This window comes from Stegostoma tigrinum, chromosome 2 (assembly GCF_030684315.1).
Source record: "Stegostoma tigrinum isolate sSteTig4 chromosome 2, sSteTig4.hap1, whole genome shotgun sequence".
Taxonomy (NCBI): Eukaryota; Metazoa; Chordata; class Chondrichthyes; order Orectolobiformes; family Stegostomatidae; genus Stegostoma; species Stegostoma tigrinum.
In genome coordinates, this window is record NC_081355.1 from 113455736 (window position 1) to 113474816 (window position 19081).

Here is a 19081-nt window from a genome sequence, read left to right on the forward strand (position 1 = left end):
TGGAAACAGCCTCCCTGCCTCTACCTTATCTATTCCCTTCATAATTTTATATGTTTCTATAAGATCGCCCCTCATTTTTCTGAATTCCAATGAGTATAGTCCCAGCCTGCTCAGTCTCTCCTGATAGTCTAACCCTCTCAACTCTGGAATCAACTGAGTGAATCTCCTCTGCACCCTCTCCAGTGCTATTATATCCCTTCTCAAGTAAGGAGACCAAAACTGCACACAGTACTCGGGGTGTGGCCTCACCAGGACCCTGTACAGCTGCAGCATAGCCTCCCAATTTTAAACTCCATCCCTCGAGCAATGACAGATAAAATTCCATTTGCCTTTTTAATTACCTGCTGTACGTGCAATCCCACCTTCGATTCATGCACAAGGACACCCACGTCCTTCTGCACAGCAGCGCGCTGCAGTTTCTTTTTTACCATTTAAAACATAGTCCGTTTTGCTGTTATTCCTGCCAAAGTGGATGACCTCACACTTACCAACATTGTACTCCATTTGCTAGACCTTTCCCCACTCAGTTAGACGATCTAAATCCCTCTGCAGACTTTCAATGTCTTCTGCACACTTTGCTCTACCACTCATCTAAGGGTCATCTGCAAATTTTGACTCACCACACTTAGTCTCCAACTCCAAATCATCTATGTAAATTGTAAACAATTGCAGCCCCAACGCTGATCCCTGAGGCACACCACTAGCTACTGACCACCAACCAAAAAAACACCCATTTACCCCTACTGTTTGCTTTCTACTAGTCAACCAATCCTCTATCCATGCCAATACATTACCTATAATACCATGCAACTTTATCTTATGTAGGAGCCTTTGGTGTGGCACCTTGTCAAATGCCTTCTGGAAATCCAGATGCACCACATCCACAGGTTCCCCATTGTCCAACAGACAAGTAATGTTCTCAAAGAATTCCACCAAATTAGTTAAACAATGAGCAGAAACAAAATACCTTTAACACTGCACATCATGTCTTTCCATTTACAGCTGTTCTGCTTCTATTAATTTCAGAATCAGACGACGCCAGGTTATAGTCTGACAAGTTTATTTGAAATTGCAAGGGGGCAATGCTTTGGAAGCTTATGATTTCAAATAAACCTGTTGCATTGTAACCTGGTGTTTTCTGACTTCTGATCTTGTCCAGTCCAGTCCAACACTGGCACCTCCACATCGTATCTATTAAGTTCAGTAGAATTTCCTTTCTTATCCCTTCCCTTATTTGCTGATGATAGTTATTTAGTACATTTGGAAATTTGTGACTCTTGTTACTCTTAACCATGGTAATTCATTGGTGGCTTAAATCCACATCATGAAAGAATTATTCTTTGTGAAATATTTGATCACTGATATTTGTTTGACCTAGTATATGTGGTGAATTTTCATGAGTAGTTTCTTTTCGCTTGTCTCATTTTACACTTTACAGTGCTTCCATTCCTTGTGGCACCTTACAGTGCAAATGTAGGAGATATACATCTGTGCTTTTACTTTCTCTTTTCTCTCTATCCAAGGCCCCAAAATGCTCCTTTCAAGTGAAACAACAGTTCTTCACTTTGTAGTTTTCTGTGCTGTACTGATTGCTCATGATGTGGCTACCTCTACATGGGAGAAGCGCATGACGATTGCTTTACAGAACACCTTTGTTCCATCCACTAAAACGCCCTGACCTCCTGGTTACATGTGAATTGAATTCCCTACTTTGCTCCTAAGCTGACTTTTCATGCTCTGATAATGTTCAAAAAATACTCGGTGCAAGCTCGAGGTATATTTATTTTTATTCGACTCAGCACACCGACTGTCTGGACTGAACATTGAGTTCAGCAATTTTAGATCATAACTCCTGCATACATTTTATTCTGTGCAATTTTTTTCTTTCCCTTTGTTTTGTTGAGATGGTCTTACGTGTTTTCTTTCTTTATCTCTTAATGGTGCATTCACATCATTTTATGGATAAATTCTCAGGTCATTTCAACACACCCTTTTGTTTCTTCACTATATCCTTTTTGGCTGGTGCATCATGAAATATTTCATTATTTAATCGCCCTGGTCTGCAGCCTGGTCTGCAGCCTAAGACTGATCTTTGCTCTCCCTGCCCGTTCCCTCTTTCCTATTTCTGTTTTTTAAAATGGGACAGCATTCACTGCCCATCCCGAGTTTCCCCACAGACATGGTGGTTAGCTGCCTTTTCTAAATTCCTTTCATAAGACCTCTGTACAACACATGCTTCCTTCACTGCTTCAGATAACACATCATTCACGATAGCTTGAAATATGCTAGCTTTCAATCTTGCATTTTTTTAAGTGTATCGGCAGTATTGGCATACAGTTTATTACTGAGCAGTTCTGTTTCTCGTTGCAGACACGTCGATTCCGCCGGAATGTTCAAGACGAGACAAAGTACATTGAGCTGATGGTTGTTAATGACCATTTTATGGTAAAGGCCACATTTAATCTGATTCAGGATTATTTGACTTTCGATTCTTTGACACAGTTTGTGGAACAACAATTTACAGGAGTAAATTATAGTTTATAAGCCAAGTTGTAAATTGTAAGGAGTGAGTTACAGCTTTCCTCAAACAGAAGGAAACGACCGGGGTAAACTGATGTTGAACTTGAAGTGATAAAGTTCAGGGATCAAGAGTGAAGAGATTGTTAAAGATGTTCGTTCTAAGGAGGTTATAGGCTGGTAGATGGGTAGCAGACAACAGTGGATCAAGAAGGGAATTCTGGAGAGGAGGGCTGTAGTAGTTGAAAAATTGATCTTTGAAGGTGCAGTAGAGGAAGCAGAGAATGAAGAGGTGCAAAATGACTGTGCAGTTAGAAAACATTCCTTCAGAAGAGTAAGAATGAATGAAATGATTTGTTAATGCACCAATGCCAATAACTTCGATAAATATAGGAATAACGAAAATGCAAGAAATCAATGGTGAGGAGATTGATGATTATAGGATTAGAAAATTCCTTCTTTGAAGTGCTGAGGGCACTGAGATCAGAATTTCTGAGGACTGGAACTAAACTGGAGAATTTTCAAAAGTTGAAGGAAGGAAGTGTTGGAATGAATCTGTAGTGGATTTAGAGCTCAGTTCAGACCTAAAGAAAACACCGTGGTATCATAGCAACTGATTCATCCTGGACATCATAGACTGACCATCCCATTAGTGTCATTCATCAGCCCACTGCCCCTTTCAGAGGAGTCTGTCTTTAGATGGCCTAAGTTCCTTCATGTTTCAAGCAGTAGGCTTCTTTCATTTAGTAGATCAGGATCTCATGACTTTGTGACACCTGAAATCGGATAGGTCTGCTTGGAGTTTATCTGGTGAATAAGGCCTGAAAATGTAAGGTTTATTTTTCTGTGGCTGGGAAAAGTAGGAACATGTCTTTGGGATCCCAAAATACATTCATTTTGATAGCTTTCAATAAGCAGATACCCTCCTGGACTAATCTTGTTTCTGGCATGCCCCTGGACTAACTAATATTGAGTTGGCCTACATCTAGCAACCTGCATTGGACCATCCATTTGACATCTGTTGGAGCTTCTAAATAATTCCAGTGGATCTGTTGAAATGAGTGGGTTGCCAGAACAATGGACTGCATTGGACAGTGTGAAGTTAAATTGATTGAAAATTTAGAGATGAATTAAGATTCGAATTATCAATGGATAGATTTGGATCATAAAAGATAAACATTGAAACAAAATGGAATAATGTAGTGAAGAGGCAGATAGGTTAAAGAGGCCTGAGAAGAATAGCAAGCTGCTGTTGTACTCACAGAAGACGTCATCATAGTTTATTCATGAGACAGATGTATTTTTACTCAGTACCAGTAAAGGCAATGAACCCTTTATCTCTTTTGTTTTTGGCATTACAACAATATCTGTAATTATTTTGGCTGATACATTCCCTAAAATATATTCATTGTTAGCAAAACTACATTTATAATATCACTGCAAGTGACCCCCCAAATTTTGAAATCGTGAATATGTGCAAATATATTAGATTGGACTTTAAAGAAAAGGAGACCATTTGGCCCATTGTGCCTCTGCAAGCTGTTTGAAAGAGCAATCCAATTAGTCCCACCCCAATGTTCCAAACCAACCATTACAAAACCAAAAATGTCAGTGGCCTGAATCATGGGACCAGAGCCATTTTTCTAAGCAGGGAATTCCAGATTATCCTGTTCAATAGACTCTTAATAGAACATTTTAGCTAAGCCAACTGGATGGCTGGTTTACGATATAGAGTGATACTAACAGCAAGGGTTCAATTCCTGCAGTGGCTGAAGATGCCATCGGGGACTCTGCTTTTCAACCTCTCTTGCCTGAGGTGTGGTGACTGTCAGGTTAAACCATCACCAGCTGTCTGTCTCCAATTAGAGAGCAGCCCTTTGCTCTGGTGGAATGTTGGCAATTTTACCTTCAGCAGAATGTTGGCACACATCTAATGAGATGAGATTGACTTGATTCCAGGTGATTGTTCAGGGAAGTGAAGACCCAAAGAAATTCTGTTTTAAAAAAAAACGTTGCATTAGTTCTTTTGCATAAGGGACTGAGATGCACACTACTGAGTCTGACGTGGTGGTAGTGTTGGGGTGAGACCTGACCAATCTCCACCCCAACTACCTGCTTCTGACCACAGCTGGATGCTAGAGATGGTTCTCCAGCACTGTTGGTGCCAGAAGCCCTTTCTTAATGAGGGACACTTGTCAACTCTCCAAATCTAGTAGAATCAGCGCGAGATGGCACAAACACAAGCTATGATATTACAGGGCACAGCTCCCTAGAAACTACAGATATTTTGTATCGATAATAAACACCAACCATTGCATTAAAAGTCATCCCATTTTTATCTTGGACAACAGTGATAAACTCAGTCATGCAGTTATTGCCTATGAGCTTATTTACTGCTATACATGGACTGAATGAATGTTTCTGGTGATGGCAAAGTCTAGCCATCAGGTTTAATAGTGAGAACTAATCTCACGTCAACCAGCAGTGGAATAACTAGCAGCATATCGCCAGCAACTGCCCATAACACAGAGCCTGTCCTAACAACAGCCAGCCCAATTAAAGAGCTATCAGCCCAGCAGCAACACAGCTGCCAGTGATCATTGCACGGCCAGGGGTCCTTAGAAGACAGTTAGGATCGAATATCTTACTAGATAACAAGGTGTGGGACTGGATGAACACAGCAGGCCAAGCAGCATCTTAGTAGCACAAAACCTGATGTTTCAGGCCTACCTAGACCCTTCATCAGAAAAGCGGGATGGGGAGAGGATTCTGAAATAAATAGGGAGAGAGGGGGAGGCGGATTGAAGATGGATAGAGGAGAAGATAGGTGGAGAGGAGAGTATGGGTAGAGAGGGGATAGGTCAGTCCGGGGAGGACGGACTGGTCCGGGGGCGGGATGAGGTTAGTCAGGAGGGAATGGGAGTGCGGCTTGAGGTGGGAGGAGGGGATAGGTGAAAAGAAGAACAGGTTAGAGAGGCGGGGACGAGCTGGGCTGGTTTTGGGATGCAGTGGGCGGAGGGGAGATTTTGAAGCTTGTGAAGTCCACATTGATAACATTGGGCTGCAGGGTTCCCAAGCGGAATATGAGTTGCTGTTTCTGCAACCTACGGGTGGCATCATTGTGGCACTGCAGGAGGCCCAGGATGGAAACATCGTCTGAGGAATGGGAGGGGGATTTGAAATGGTTCACGATTGGGAGGTGCAGTTGTTTATTGCAAACCGAGCGTAGGTGTTCTGCAAAGCGGTTTCCCCAATGTAGAGGAAGCCACACCGTGGCAGATGCAGGATACCACTTTGGCAGATGTGCAGGTGAACATCTGCTTGGTGTGGAAAGTCACCTTGGAGCCTGGGATGGGGGTGAGGGAGGAGGTGTAGGGGCAAGTGTAGCACTTCCGGCGGTTGCAGGGGAAAGTGTCGGGTGTGGTGGGGTTGGAGGGGAGTGTGGAGCGGACAAGGGAGTCGCGGAGAGAGTGATCTCTCCAGAAGACAGACAAGGGTGTCTCCATCTCAGGCAACCACCTAGAAACCGATAACTATTTCAAGCCCACCGACTCCCACAGCTACCTGGAATACACCTCCCCCACCCTCCTTCCTGCAAAAATTCCATCCCCTATTCCCAATTCCTTCACCTCCACCACATCTGCTCCCAGGATGAGGCATTCCTATCCCGTACATCCCAGATGTAATCGTTCTAAATGACCGCAACATCCCCCCACAGTGGTCGAGAACGCCCTCGACCGTGTCTCCCGCATTTTCCGCAATACATCCCTCACACCCCGCCCCCGCAATAACCACCAAAAGAGAATCCCCCTCGTCCTCACACACCACCCCACCAACCTCCGGATACAACGCATCATCCTCCGACACTTCTGTCATCTACAATCCAACCCCACCACTCAAGACGTTTTTCCATTCCCACCCTTGTCTGCCTTCCAGAGAGACCATTCTCTCCGTGACTCCCTTGTCCGCTCCACACTCCCCTCCAACCCCACCACACCCGACACTTTCCCCTGCAACCGCAGGAAGTGCTACACCTGCCCCCACACCTCCTCTCTCACCCCCATCCCAGACCCCAAGATGACTTTCCACATCAAGCAGATGTTCACCTGCACATCTGCCAATGTGGTATACTGCATCCGCTGTACCCGGTGTGGTTTCCTCTACATTGGGGAAACCAAGCAGAGGCTTGGGGACCACTTTGCAGAACACCTCCGCTCGGTTCACAATAAACAACTGCACCGACCAATCGTGAACCATTTCAAATCCCCCTCCCATTCCTTCAACGACATGTCAATCTTGGGCCTCCTGCAGTGCCATAATGATGCCACCTGTAGGTTGCAGGAACAGGAACTCATATTCCGCTTGGGAACCCTGTAGCCCAATGGTATCAATGTGGATTTCACCAGCTTCAAAATCTTCCCTCCCCCTACTGCATCCCAGAACCAGCCCAGCCTGTCCCCGCCTCCCTAACCTGTTCTTCCTCTCACCTATCCCCTCCTCCCACCTCAAGCCGCACCTCCATTTTCTACAAACCGTCCTCATCCTGCCCCCTTGACCTGTCCGTCCTCCCCGGACTGACCTATCCCCTCCCTACCTTCCCACCTACACTCTCCTCTTCACCTATCTTCTCCTTTATCCGTCTTCGGTCTACCTCCCCCTCTCTCCCTATTTATTTCAGAATCCTATCCCCATCCTGCTTTTCTGATGAAGGGTCTAGGTAGGCCCGAAACATCAGGTTTTGTGCTCCAAAGATGCTGCTTGGCCTGCTGTGTTCATCCAGCTCCACACTTTGTTATCTTGGATTCTCCAGTATCTGCAGTTCCCATTAACTCTGATTGAATATCTTTCTGCTGGAGCTCATAGAAACTAAGTGTTGGAGTCATGGCTCTGTGAAATTGTGGGAGCTGGAATTGAGAAGAATCAGTGTGGCACTAACAGGTCAGTGCAGCTAGGAGTGAGTGTTGGAAAACCCACAGGCAATATTCCCATGATGCAATGGAGCAAGATTAGAGCCCACGGAGAAGCTGTTGTGGAATAGCAGGAGTTGTGCCCAAGTAGTTTCCGGAGTCTAGGGGAATATAAACCAAACTCAGGGAAGAAGGATGACCAACACAATTAGGAACAGTCATTGAGGCAATCCATGGCAGAATTTCTCTTAAGAGTGAGTTCAAGGCCCATCAGCAAAAGTGAAGAGCTGTAACCCCTTTGAAGTTTAATTAAATTTCTGGATCCATTTTGCCATTAAAGTTTAGGAGGAATTGCTGAGAAATCCATGGGATTTCTGTCTTGATCACATTTCCAATTTATATGCACTGCATGGTGTTCAATCACAGCCTGTAATGTGTATTTATTACATGTTAAATCTGCATGTTAGAATATAAGCTGTGTATATATTGTAAATTGTGTTACTGTTCTAAAGTTGTAAAGTTTATTACCATTTATTCAAGATTGTAGATAATGTGTCTTTAGTCTCCCCCCTGAATCTCATACTTTTCTAACTTGATTTGATTTGATAAGATTATTATCATGTGTGTTTTGTTACAAAATACAGCGAAAAGTGTTGTATAGTGTTGCCGCTCTCCAGTGTCACAGAAAACACAGAAAAATGAACCAAAAAATGGATTGTAAAGGCAGAAGAGTAAAGAAATAAAGAAAAATCACTCAACTTTACAGTCATTCTTGTTAAGTAATCTGTCGTGGGCCTGGTGGCCAGGGATGAGCCCCACCACTGCTGGAATGAGAGTCAACACAGTTTGGCACCACCTCACCTCCACCAACACCCTCTCCACTATGAGTTCTTTCTGTACCTTATCAACACAGATGTCGCAATGCTGCCTGTCACTCTCAGACTGGAACATAAATTTAGGTAGTTTGGTCTGAGATGTGATAGCAACTGTTTAAGTATTTGTGAATATTTTTCCATTTTGTTCTTCCTCCTGATACTGATACTGTGTACAAGGAGTAGAAATACATTTTAGCAATTGATGTTTAACATTAAAAAAATGAATCATGTGGCATAAGTTAGTAAATTTCTGTAAACTGCAATGTTGCTTTACAGTTCTTGTAAGATTTGGACAATGCAGATTACCATTTTTTTTCGTTTCATAGTTTAAAAAGCATCGTTTATCGGTGGTCCTTACAAACAATTTCGCAAAATCAATTGTGAACATGGTAGATATGGTAAGTGTTGATCACTGTTGTTACAAAATGCACAAGCAAACAGTCAGAGCTGAGACTGAATTATAGCATTTTTAGAGCACAGTAAGAGGCTATTTAGCTTGCCATGCCCCTGCTGGCCCTCCTCGGAACAATTTGCCTAGCCCTTTTCCCTGTCTTTTTCCACTGGCCCTGCACATTTTGTCATTTCAGATAATGATCTACTTCTCATTTGGATCCTTAATTCACTCCATCTTCACCACTTTGTCAGGTAGCGCAATTCATGTTGTAACCACTTACTATTTGAAATGCTTTTTCCAAGCTGCTCTTGATTCAATTCCCAATTGCCTTAAGTCTGTGCCTGCTCATTCTCGATTCTTCCATCAACGGGAAAAATTTTCCCTGTCGACTCCATCCAGACCCCATTTGAATTTGGATACCTATGTATGAATCTCCCCATAATTTTCTATGCACCAAGAGAAACAGTCCCAACTTCTCCAATCTCACTTCGTAACTGAAGTTCTTTATCCCTCAAATCATTCTTGCGAATCTTTTCATACTGTAATGCTTCTGTGTCCTTCCTAAATGATGCTGCCCAGAACTGGTTGCAGTTGAGGCTGAACCAGTGTTTTATACTGCTTTAACATAGCTTCCATGCTTTTGTATTCTATGTCCCCATTGATTAAGCCAGATTGCGGTATTTTTTCTTAACCACACTCTGATTCCAACTTGCCACCTTCAATGATCTATGCACACATGTACTTAGATTCCTTTGTTCCTGCACCCCATTTGATATTGTACCCTTTATTTTAGAATGCTTCTCTGCGTTCTTCCTACCAAATTCATCACCTCACAACTCTGTGTTAAATTTCATCTGCTACTTGCCTACACATTCCACCAAACTATGAACTTTCGGAGTTCTACACTATCCTCCTTGTGAATCCTGTTATCTGCAAGTTTTAAGATACCTAAACATTTTGAAATTGTATCCCGCATTTAAGATCTAGACCACTAATATAAGTCAAAAAGAGCAGTGGTCTGAACATCAAACCCTGGGAAACTTCACCATCGTTCAGTCCAAAAAAATGCAACTGTTGGCCCCTATCATATGCTTCTTGTCACTCAGCCAAATTTGTATCCATTTTGCTATTATCCTTTTTGATCCATGCATTCTAACTTTTTCTTGCAAGTATGTGTGTGCTACTTTATCCAATATCTTTTAGAAATCCATGTGTACCACATCAGCAGTTTTATCCTTCTCAGTCCTCTCCATTACTTTATCAAAATACTCCAGCAAGTTAAATGCAATTTCCTTTAGCAAATCCATGCTAATTTTCTTTAATTAACCTGTGTTTGCCCAAGAAACTTTTAATTTTATCTTGAATTATTATTTCTAACAGCTTTCTCATGACCAAACTGAAACCAACTGGTCAACAGTTCTAGGTTTAGCTTTACACCCTTCTTTGCACAAGGGTAAAATGTTTACAGTTTTTGAATCCTCTGGCGCCACCCCTGACCCTGAGGAAGATTGTGAAATTGTGGCTAGTGCCTCCACAATTTCCAGGCTCATTTCCTTCAGTATTCTTAGATACAGCTCATCTGTTTCCATGCATAAATCCCCTTATTAGTGCCTGATCAGCTTCACTCCTCCTCCTTCCATACTTTTACTATTTATATGGGTATAGAATTCTTTTGAACTCCTTTTTCTGTTAACTGCCAATCTTTTCCATACTATGTCTTTGCCCGCTGAACTTTCTGTTTTTGGACTGGGTTTTAATTGTATTATCTACCTAACATCTGTCAGAGTGTAAAACAGAAAGTGCTGAAGAAACAAAGCAGATCTGACAGCATCTGTGGAGAGAAAAACAGAGTTACCATTTTGAATCCAGTGACCCTTCAAGACCTTCAGAATTTCTGTAACACTTCCTGTTTTTGTTCCTGATTTCAGCATTTGCGGTTCTTTGTTTCATCTGTCAGAAACACTCCATTTCTTCATCAGCTTAATATGTATCTCCGTTATCATTCGGACAACTCTGGATTTGGTCTCCCTTTGTGGGAATGTAACGTGACTGTACTTGAAGTATCTCTTCTCTAAAAGAAGCCTATTGCTTAGCTTCAGTATTGCCTACTAATCTTTGATTCTAATTGCACTAGCCCCTCGATTCTCTATGCTTTCTGGGATATTTTATATTTTCTCCGTGAAAACAGATATGAAGTATTTGGTTTGCTTTTCTGCCATTTCTTTATTCCTCATTATAAATTCTGCTGAAATGGATCAATATTTGTATTTGCTAATCTTTGCCTCTTAACAAACCAATAGAAATTTGTACAGTCACAAGAACACAAGAAATAAAATCTAGGAGCAGGCGTATGCCATCCAGCCCTTCGAGCCTGCCCCGACATTTAATAAGATAATGGCTGATCTTTTTGAGACTCAGCTCCACTTACCTGCCCACTCACCATAACCCAGTCCATTTATACTTTTCTCATTATTTTATTCTCTTCCTATTTTCCCATTTTTTGGCCCTCCTTTTGCTGAATTCTAACGTGCACGATCCAAGAGCTTACCTTTGTCTTTGTAATTTTTCACGATACGATGCAATTGTTAATTTCTTTCATTAGTCATATTCTGACACTTTCTTTCCTGGATTGGTTTTCCAATGAAGGGATGTATTCTTATTTTAAACTGTGAGATTGTATATTGTAAACACGTAAACTACGTTTTAGTTCTTTAAATGTCAATCATTGCCCATCCTAATATTGCACCTTTTAACGTAGTTTCCCAATCCATCATCATTAGGTGGAAAATCTGTGAACATTCAGGAAATATTGGCTAAATGCCACTTGCAGCATTTTCCACTGATTTTCTTTGTCCAAGTTAGAGTTGATGAGTGTTTAATAGATAGCCCAGACAAAATAGTTTGATGTAGTTTTAGTACCTTGCGCGATGTTGTATTTTGTTACAGAATGTTTCTTGCACCATGTTTTAAAATTTTAATAAGTATATATACGTGTTAACTTATATTATCATATTGTACATCAGATATTCAAGGAAGAGCTCAACACCAGAATTGTGCTAGTGGCTATGGAAACCTGGTCAATTGACAACAAGTTCACCATAGATATGAACCCTCAAGTAACTCTACGAGAGTTTATGAAGTACAAGAGAGATTTCATTACAGTGCAGACTGATGCCATTCATCTATTTTCGTAAGTAGCAATGTCTGAATACTGAGAAATTAATTTTTATGTGGGCTGCAAGGAATTACATGTTGATGTCATTCAAATATCATCTGCTTTAATCATTTCATACACAGCAGTAAACAATCACTTTACTCATGATTTTTTTTAAGTTCTTGTGATTGTACACTTATTTTTAAAAAATGGTCTCCTCCCTGAGGCTGCTTTCCAGAAACCTAGGGCCAGCAAAAGAGAACTTTGAGGAAATAATATCATGTCACCCTGGAAGTTGCCAGTTCTCTGCAGGCTTTTGGAGGAGATTATGAGCTGTGAATTGGTACTTGCCTCAGTAAAAGGCCAATTGTTTTCGCGATGACCTGAACGAGGTATCAAATATGCAACTCAGAGCAACTTTTCCGGCAGTCACATCTCAGTTAACAAATTGTTTTGGAAAATGCTTCAACTCATGAAAGAAGTTTGACTTTTGTAGGTCTTTTAACATTGAACTTGTTGAAAACTTGTTGAAATAAAAAAAAACTAATCTGTGTCTAACATTGGGATGGAAATTAGAAGAAGCAACAATTTATTGATTTTAAATTTGAGATGGATAATTTTTTTCACCAAGCTGAGATGTTAAGGGATATATACTCCGATGGTGGGTTTATGGAGTTGTGCCACATATCAGCCATGATTTCATTGAATGATGGAGCAGGTTAGAGGGACTGAATAGCCTACTTCTGTTCCCACGATCCGATAACAGAAGGTTGAAATTGCGTGGTTTTTGGGGTTTATACAGGAAATGCAAGATTTGTAGAGGTAAAATTGATTTTAGGAGGAAGCTCCGGAGATAAGGTGAATAAGAGATATGCAATCTGGAGTCTTAGGACTGAACAGCCCAGGAATGGATGAATCGCTCAAGGAGGTTGCACAGGTAGGGAACAGCCATGTCAAAGATTGATTTGAGCCTAATGACAAAGTTGTAAAATCGAATAGGTTAGCAGGCAGGAATTTATAGGGATGAATAGAGCTAAGAGTGAGAGGCGAGCAGATGCTTAGTACAGAGCTGATTACCAATGGCTGTATATTGGATAGAAGGCCAAGAAGGAAGTTATCAATACAGTTGACTCTGGAAGTGACAGAAATCTGCATGAGGTTTTGTCTGGGGTGCAATCGAGGTGAGGGTGGAAACAGGCAATGTTACAGATATATAGACAAGTATATTTGCAGATAACACCAAAAGATTGGTGGTATTGTGGGCAATGAAGAAGGTTATCTAGGAATTCAGTGAGATCTGGATCAACTGGGCCAGTGGGCTGAGGAATGGCAGATGGAGTTTAAATTAGATAAATGTAAGGTATTACATTTTGGCGGGTCAAACCAGGGCAAGACTTACACAGTCAATGTTCAGGCTGTGGGGATTGTTACAAAACAGATCTCGGAGTACTGGTTCATCTCTCTTGGAAAGTGGAGTCACAGGTAGTTAGAGTGGTGAAGAAAGCTTTCAGCATGCTTGCTTTCATAAGTCAGAGCCCTGAATATAGGAGTTGGGACATCTTGCTGCAGCTGTACAAAATGGTGGTGAGGTCACATTTGGGGTACTGCATGCAAATCTGGTCATTCCACTATAGAAAAGATATTATTAAACTAAAGAGAGTGCAGAAAAGATTCATTAGGATGCTACCTGATTAGAAGGTTTGACGTATAAGGAGATGTTGGGTTGGCTGGGACTTTGTTTCCTGAACCGTAGGAGATGGAGGGTTGACCTTAAAATCATGAGTGGCATGGATAAGGTAGATAGTGGACAACTTTTCCCCATGCTAGGGGAGTCTAAAACTAGAGGGCATAGGTTTCAGCTGATAGGAGAGAGATACAAAAGGGTCCAGTGGGACAAGCTTTTCTTGCAGAGAATGGTGAGTGTCCGGAATGGGCTGCCTGAGATAGTGGTGGAAGCAAGTACAATTTTGTCATTTAAGAAACATTTAGACATGGATGGGATAGATGTGGCAGGCACATGGGACGAGTTCAATTGTGAAAATCGGGTGGCATGGGCAAGTTGGGCCGAAGGGACTGTTTTCATGCTGTAGATTTCTATGATTGTATGACTATGACTGAGTACACTTGATGTTAGAGAGCATGTGAGGTATGAAACTCAGAACAGGCACAGCCATGATGCCAAGTTTGTGCATAGTTTAATTATAAATGAGTGGCTTGGAAGAGAATTTCAATCAATGGCAAAGAAGCAGGGCTGATGATTGACACTGAAAAAATGCTTGTGATGACCTATCATTAGGGACAGGAATGGTTGTTGCAGGTTCCGGGATTTAGATGTTTCGGTAAGAACAGAGAAGATGGTAAAAGGGGGGGAGGTGTGGCATTGTTGGTCAAGGACAGTATTACAGTTGCAGAAAGGATGTTTGGGGGCTCGTCAACTGAGGTAGTATGGGCTGAGGTTAGAAACAGAAAAGGAGAGGTCACCCTGTTGGGAGTTTTCTATAGGCCTGTGAATAGTTCCAGAGATGTAGAGGAAAGGATAGCAAAGATGATTCACGATAGGAGTGAGAGAGACAGGCTAGTTGTCATGGGGGACTTCAACTTTCCAAATATTGACTGGGAGCACTCTAGTTCGAGTACTATAGATGGGTCAGTTTTTGTCTAGTGTGTGAAGGAGGGCTTCCTGACACAGTATGTAGATAGGCCAACAAGGGGCGAAGCCACATTAGATTTGGTACTGGGTAATGAGACCGGCCAGGTGTTAGATTTGGAAGTAGGTGAGCACTTTGGTGATAGCGATCACAATTCTGTTATATTTACTTTAGTGATGGAAAGGGATAGGTGTATACCACTGGGCAAGAGTTATAGCTGGGGTAAAGGCAATTACGATGAGATTAGGCAAGATTTAGGGAGCATAGGATGGGGAAGGAAACTGCAGGAGATGGGCACATTAGAAATGTGGAACTTATTCAAGGAAAAGCTCCTGTGTGTCCTAGATAAGTATGTACTGTCAGGCAGCGAGGAAGCTGTAGAGCGTGAGAGCCGTGGTTTAAGAAGGAAGTGGAATCTCTGGTCAAGAGGAAGAAGAAGGCTTATGTTAGGATGAGATGTGAAGGCTCGGTTAGGGTGCTTAAGGGCTACGAGGTAGCTAGGAAAGACCTAAAGAGAGAGCTCAGAAGAGCCAGGAGGAGACATGAGAAGTTGTTGGCAGATAGGATCAGGGTGAACCCTAAGGCTTTCTATAGGTATTTAAGGAATAAAAGAATGACAAAAGTAAGATTAGGACCAATCAAGGATAGTAGTGGTAAGTTGTGTGTGGAGTCAGAGGAGATAGGGGAAGCACTAAATGAATATTTTTCAACAGTATTCACTCTAGAAAATGACAATGTTGTCGAGGAGAATACTGAGATACAGGCTACTAGACTAGGTGGGATTGAGGTTCACAATGAAGGGGTATTAGAAATCCTACAGAGGGTGAAGATAGATAAGTCCCCTGGGCCGGATGGGATTTATCCTCGGATCCTCTGGTAAGCCAGGGAGGAGATTGCCGAGCCTTTGGCATTGATCTTTAACTTGTTATTGTTTACAGGAATAGTGCCAGACAACTGGAGGATAGCAAATGTGGTTCCCCTGTTCAAGAAGGGGAGTAGAGACAACCCTGGTAATTATAGACCAGTGAGCCTTACCTCAGTTGTTGGTGAAGTGTTGGAAAAGGATTTATAATTATCTAGAAAAGAATAAATTGATTAGGGATAGTCAGCACAGTTTTGTGAAGGGAAGGTCGTGCCTCACAAACCTTATTGAATTCTTTGAGAAGGTGACCAAACAGGTAGCTGGGAGTAAACTGGTTGATGTGGTGTATATGGATTTCAGCAAGGCGTTCGATAAGGTTCCCCACAGTAGGCTATTGTACAAAATGCGGAGGAATGGGATTGTGGGAGATATAGCAGTTTGGATCGGAAATTGGCTTACTGAAAGAGGACAGAGGGTGGTAGTTGATGGGAAATGTTCATCCTGGAGAGCAGTTACTAGTGGTGTACTGCAAGGGTCGGTGTTGGGTCCACTGCTGTTTGTCATTTTTATAAATGACCTGGATGAGGGTGTAGAAGGATGGGTTAGTAAATTTGCAGACGACACTAAGGTCGGTGGAGTTGTGGATAGTGACGAAGGATGTTGCAGGTTACAGAGAGACATAGATAAGCTGCAGAGCTGGGCTGAGAGGTGGCAAATGGAGTTTAATGCAGACAAGCGTGAGATGATGCACTTTGGTAAGAGTAACCGGAATGCAAAGTACTGGGCTACTGGTAAGATTCTTGGTAGTGTAGATGAGCAGGGAGATCTCGGTGTCCATGTACACAGATCCTTGAAAGTTGCCACCCAGGTTGACAGGGCTGTTAAGAAGGCATACAGTGTTTTAGCTTTTATTAATAGAGGGATCGAATTCTGGAACCATGAGGTTATGGTGAAGCTGTACAAAACTCTGGTGTGGCCGCACTTGGAGTATTGCGTACAGTTCTGGTCATCGCATTATAAGAAGGATGTGGAAGCTTTGGAAAGGGTGCAGAGGAGATGTACTAGGATGTTGCCTGGTATGGAGGGAAGGTCTTACGAGGAAAGGCTGAGTGACTTGAGGCTGTTTTCATTAGAGAGTAGAAGGTTGAGAGGTGACTTAATTGAAACACATAAAATAATCAGAGGATTAGATAGGGTGGATAGGGAGAGCCTTTTTCCTAGGATGGTGACGGCGAGCATGAGGGGGCATAGCTTTAAATTGAGAGGTGAAAGATATAAGACAGATGTCAGAGGTGGTTTCTTTACTCAGACAGTAGTAAGGGAATGGAATGCTTTGCCTGCAACGGTAGTAGATTCGCCAACTTTAGGTACATTTAAGTCGTCATTGGACAAGCATATGGACGTACATGGAATAGTGTAGGTTAGATGGGCTTGAGATCGGTATGACACGTCGGCACAACATCAAGGGCCGAAGGGCCTGTACTGTGCTGTAATGTTCTGTGTTCAAATTATGTTCAAATCATTTAACTGAAAGAAGTTATAGTTCATTCAAGACTTTATGTCAGAATCAAAGGGAGCTGTAGTTTACTTTATGCCAACAGTGATGTTAGGATTTCACGAACTCTTCCAGCGTCACAGTTGCCTTTGTAACAGGTGCCTGGATATGGTTTTAGGAGCCCTTTGCTTGGCCATGGTGAGATCCGTATACGGCAATTTCTCTTCTTTTCATGGAAGGACAGAATCTTCATTCCACATAAGATGATAAATCTAATTGAGATGGTATTCATTTGGTGAAAACGTTTAGGGGCCTGAGTATAATGGGCTATGCTGTCATTTGTCACAGAATCAGACAAGAAGTCTGACAAGATAATAAAATGTGAGGCTGGATGAACACAGCAGGCCAAGCAGCATCTCAGGAGCACAAAAGCTGACGTTTCGGGCCTAGACCCTTCGTCCTCTCTGATGAAGGGTCTAGGCCCGAAACGTCAGCTTTTGTGCTCCTGAGATGCTGCTTGGCCTGCTGTGTTCATCCAGCCTCACATTTTATTATCTTGGATTCTCCAGCATCTGCAGTTCCTATTATCTCTTATCCAAGAAGTCTGACAAGGCTGATCTTTACGTCGAAAGCCTCTCACTGCATCATTTATACTTCTCACAAAGTAGCATTGCAAGTTTCTCGCTAGGCAACAGTGAGTTGCTAATTAAGTTGGATTATTGCTTGCTAAATGCCATGTTAGTGACCTAACTTGCCTCATGAATATTCAGCTTTAAATCTTTCCAAAAGTGCTGAATAAGAGAAACCATGGAAATCAGAGTGGGTACTTGGTGACTTCAGCTCACTGCTTGCTCTAAAAGACCCCGTGTTGTGCATGGCCAAACAGCATCTTAGGACATGACCAATGGTGATCCAGCCACATGCACCCCTTGGCCATAGTCATTAGCATCCAGCACTTGCCAACCCCTCACAATCATCCTGGCATCTGTTTGCAGGCCATTTAGAATGCACTGGCTTGCATTGCAGATCACACTGAGAGCTACCATTGAAAGGCTGTGGCAGGGACAGGCACAGTGTTCATGGGTGGGACATATGTATCCAATTGCAGGGCTGTTCACTTGCTACCTTAGCATTTGACTACTTAATTCTTAGCTACATGCTCACCGCATCTCAGCCTTGCCCTGTGATGCTGTGCCACACCTGTTACTGCATTGGTACTTCAATTAGAGCCAAGGCTGTCAGTACAGCTGTTTTGTACAGACACACAGATAGAGTGCTTGTCTATAGAAATCTGTCTGGGGGTAAGCAGGGGGTTTGAACTCATCTTGCTGTATGGCACAAGATGTCAATCTGATACCTGCACCATGTGGCAACTAGCTGTACAGCCAACACACTGCACATTTATTCAACCAGGTAGCCAATTTGGAAACTTATGGGGGCTGTTGCTGCATTTGATGACCAGGCAGAGCCGGTGCTTCTGACGTCCACTGTGAACCATGTTCCCTTCCATCACCTGTCTTTCTCTAGGTGTGAAATGCAACTGGAAAATGGCTGGGACAGTGCAAGGTGTGTACAGGGTCAATGTCACTTTCATGTGTGAAAGTGCGTGTTCTACATCTCATGGAGAGGTCAAAGACATAGGGCCCCTCAGGATGCATGGAGTGTGCAGAGAGCCCAGAGTTGTCTGGCCTGACCCCATTCCCTGGGATGAAGAAGATGCTTTGCTGACACTGACTCCATATGTACTGGAATATTGTGATGGTACACTGCTGGACACTGGAGCAGGACCTTAGAGCTATGGGAGTGGGAAGCCATCCTTTCCTGGTGACTGTGAAGGTGATGGCTGCTGTGAATTTCTATGTGACAGGCTTCTTCCAGGGTCCAATGGATGACCTGTATGGGATCCCTCAATTGTACACTCTCACATATGTCATGACAGTGACTGAGGTTATCTGTACACAATTACACTGGTTCACTTTATTTCCTGATGTCTCCATTAATGCTGTAGCCAAGGCAGCAGGATTGGAGACATAGCTGAATTTGCCCAGGTACAGGGTACAGTTGACTACACAACATGGCACTGAGAGGGCCATATCACAGCCCTACAGAATTCATCAACAGAAAGGGCTTCCATTTGATTCATATCCAGGTGATCAGTGTTCACCATTTACCAGTTTCTGGAAGTGTGTGCCCACTGCCCTACAACAATTCCTTTATCCTGGAGTACTC

The 19081-nt window shown here is 42.6% G+C and overlaps 1 protein-coding gene across 7 annotated transcripts in view; it reads left to right on the forward strand.

Moving 5' to 3' along the window:
* The window catches only part of adam22 (ADAM metallopeptidase domain 22), a 339135-nt gene that overhangs the window by 146985 nt on the left and 173069 nt on the right, over nucleotides 1-19081 (forward strand). For all 7 annotated transcript variants that reach the window (XM_048555033.2, XM_048555043.2, XM_048555053.2 and 4 more), the window contains exons 9-11: nucleotides 2371-2445; nucleotides 8626-8697; nucleotides 11717-11883. In XM_048555033.2, coding sequence (XP_048410990.1) covers nucleotides 2371-2445; nucleotides 8626-8697; nucleotides 11717-11883 — 314 coding nt within the window. The remainder of the gene's footprint in view (nucleotides 1-2370; nucleotides 2446-8625; nucleotides 8698-11716; nucleotides 11884-19081) is intronic.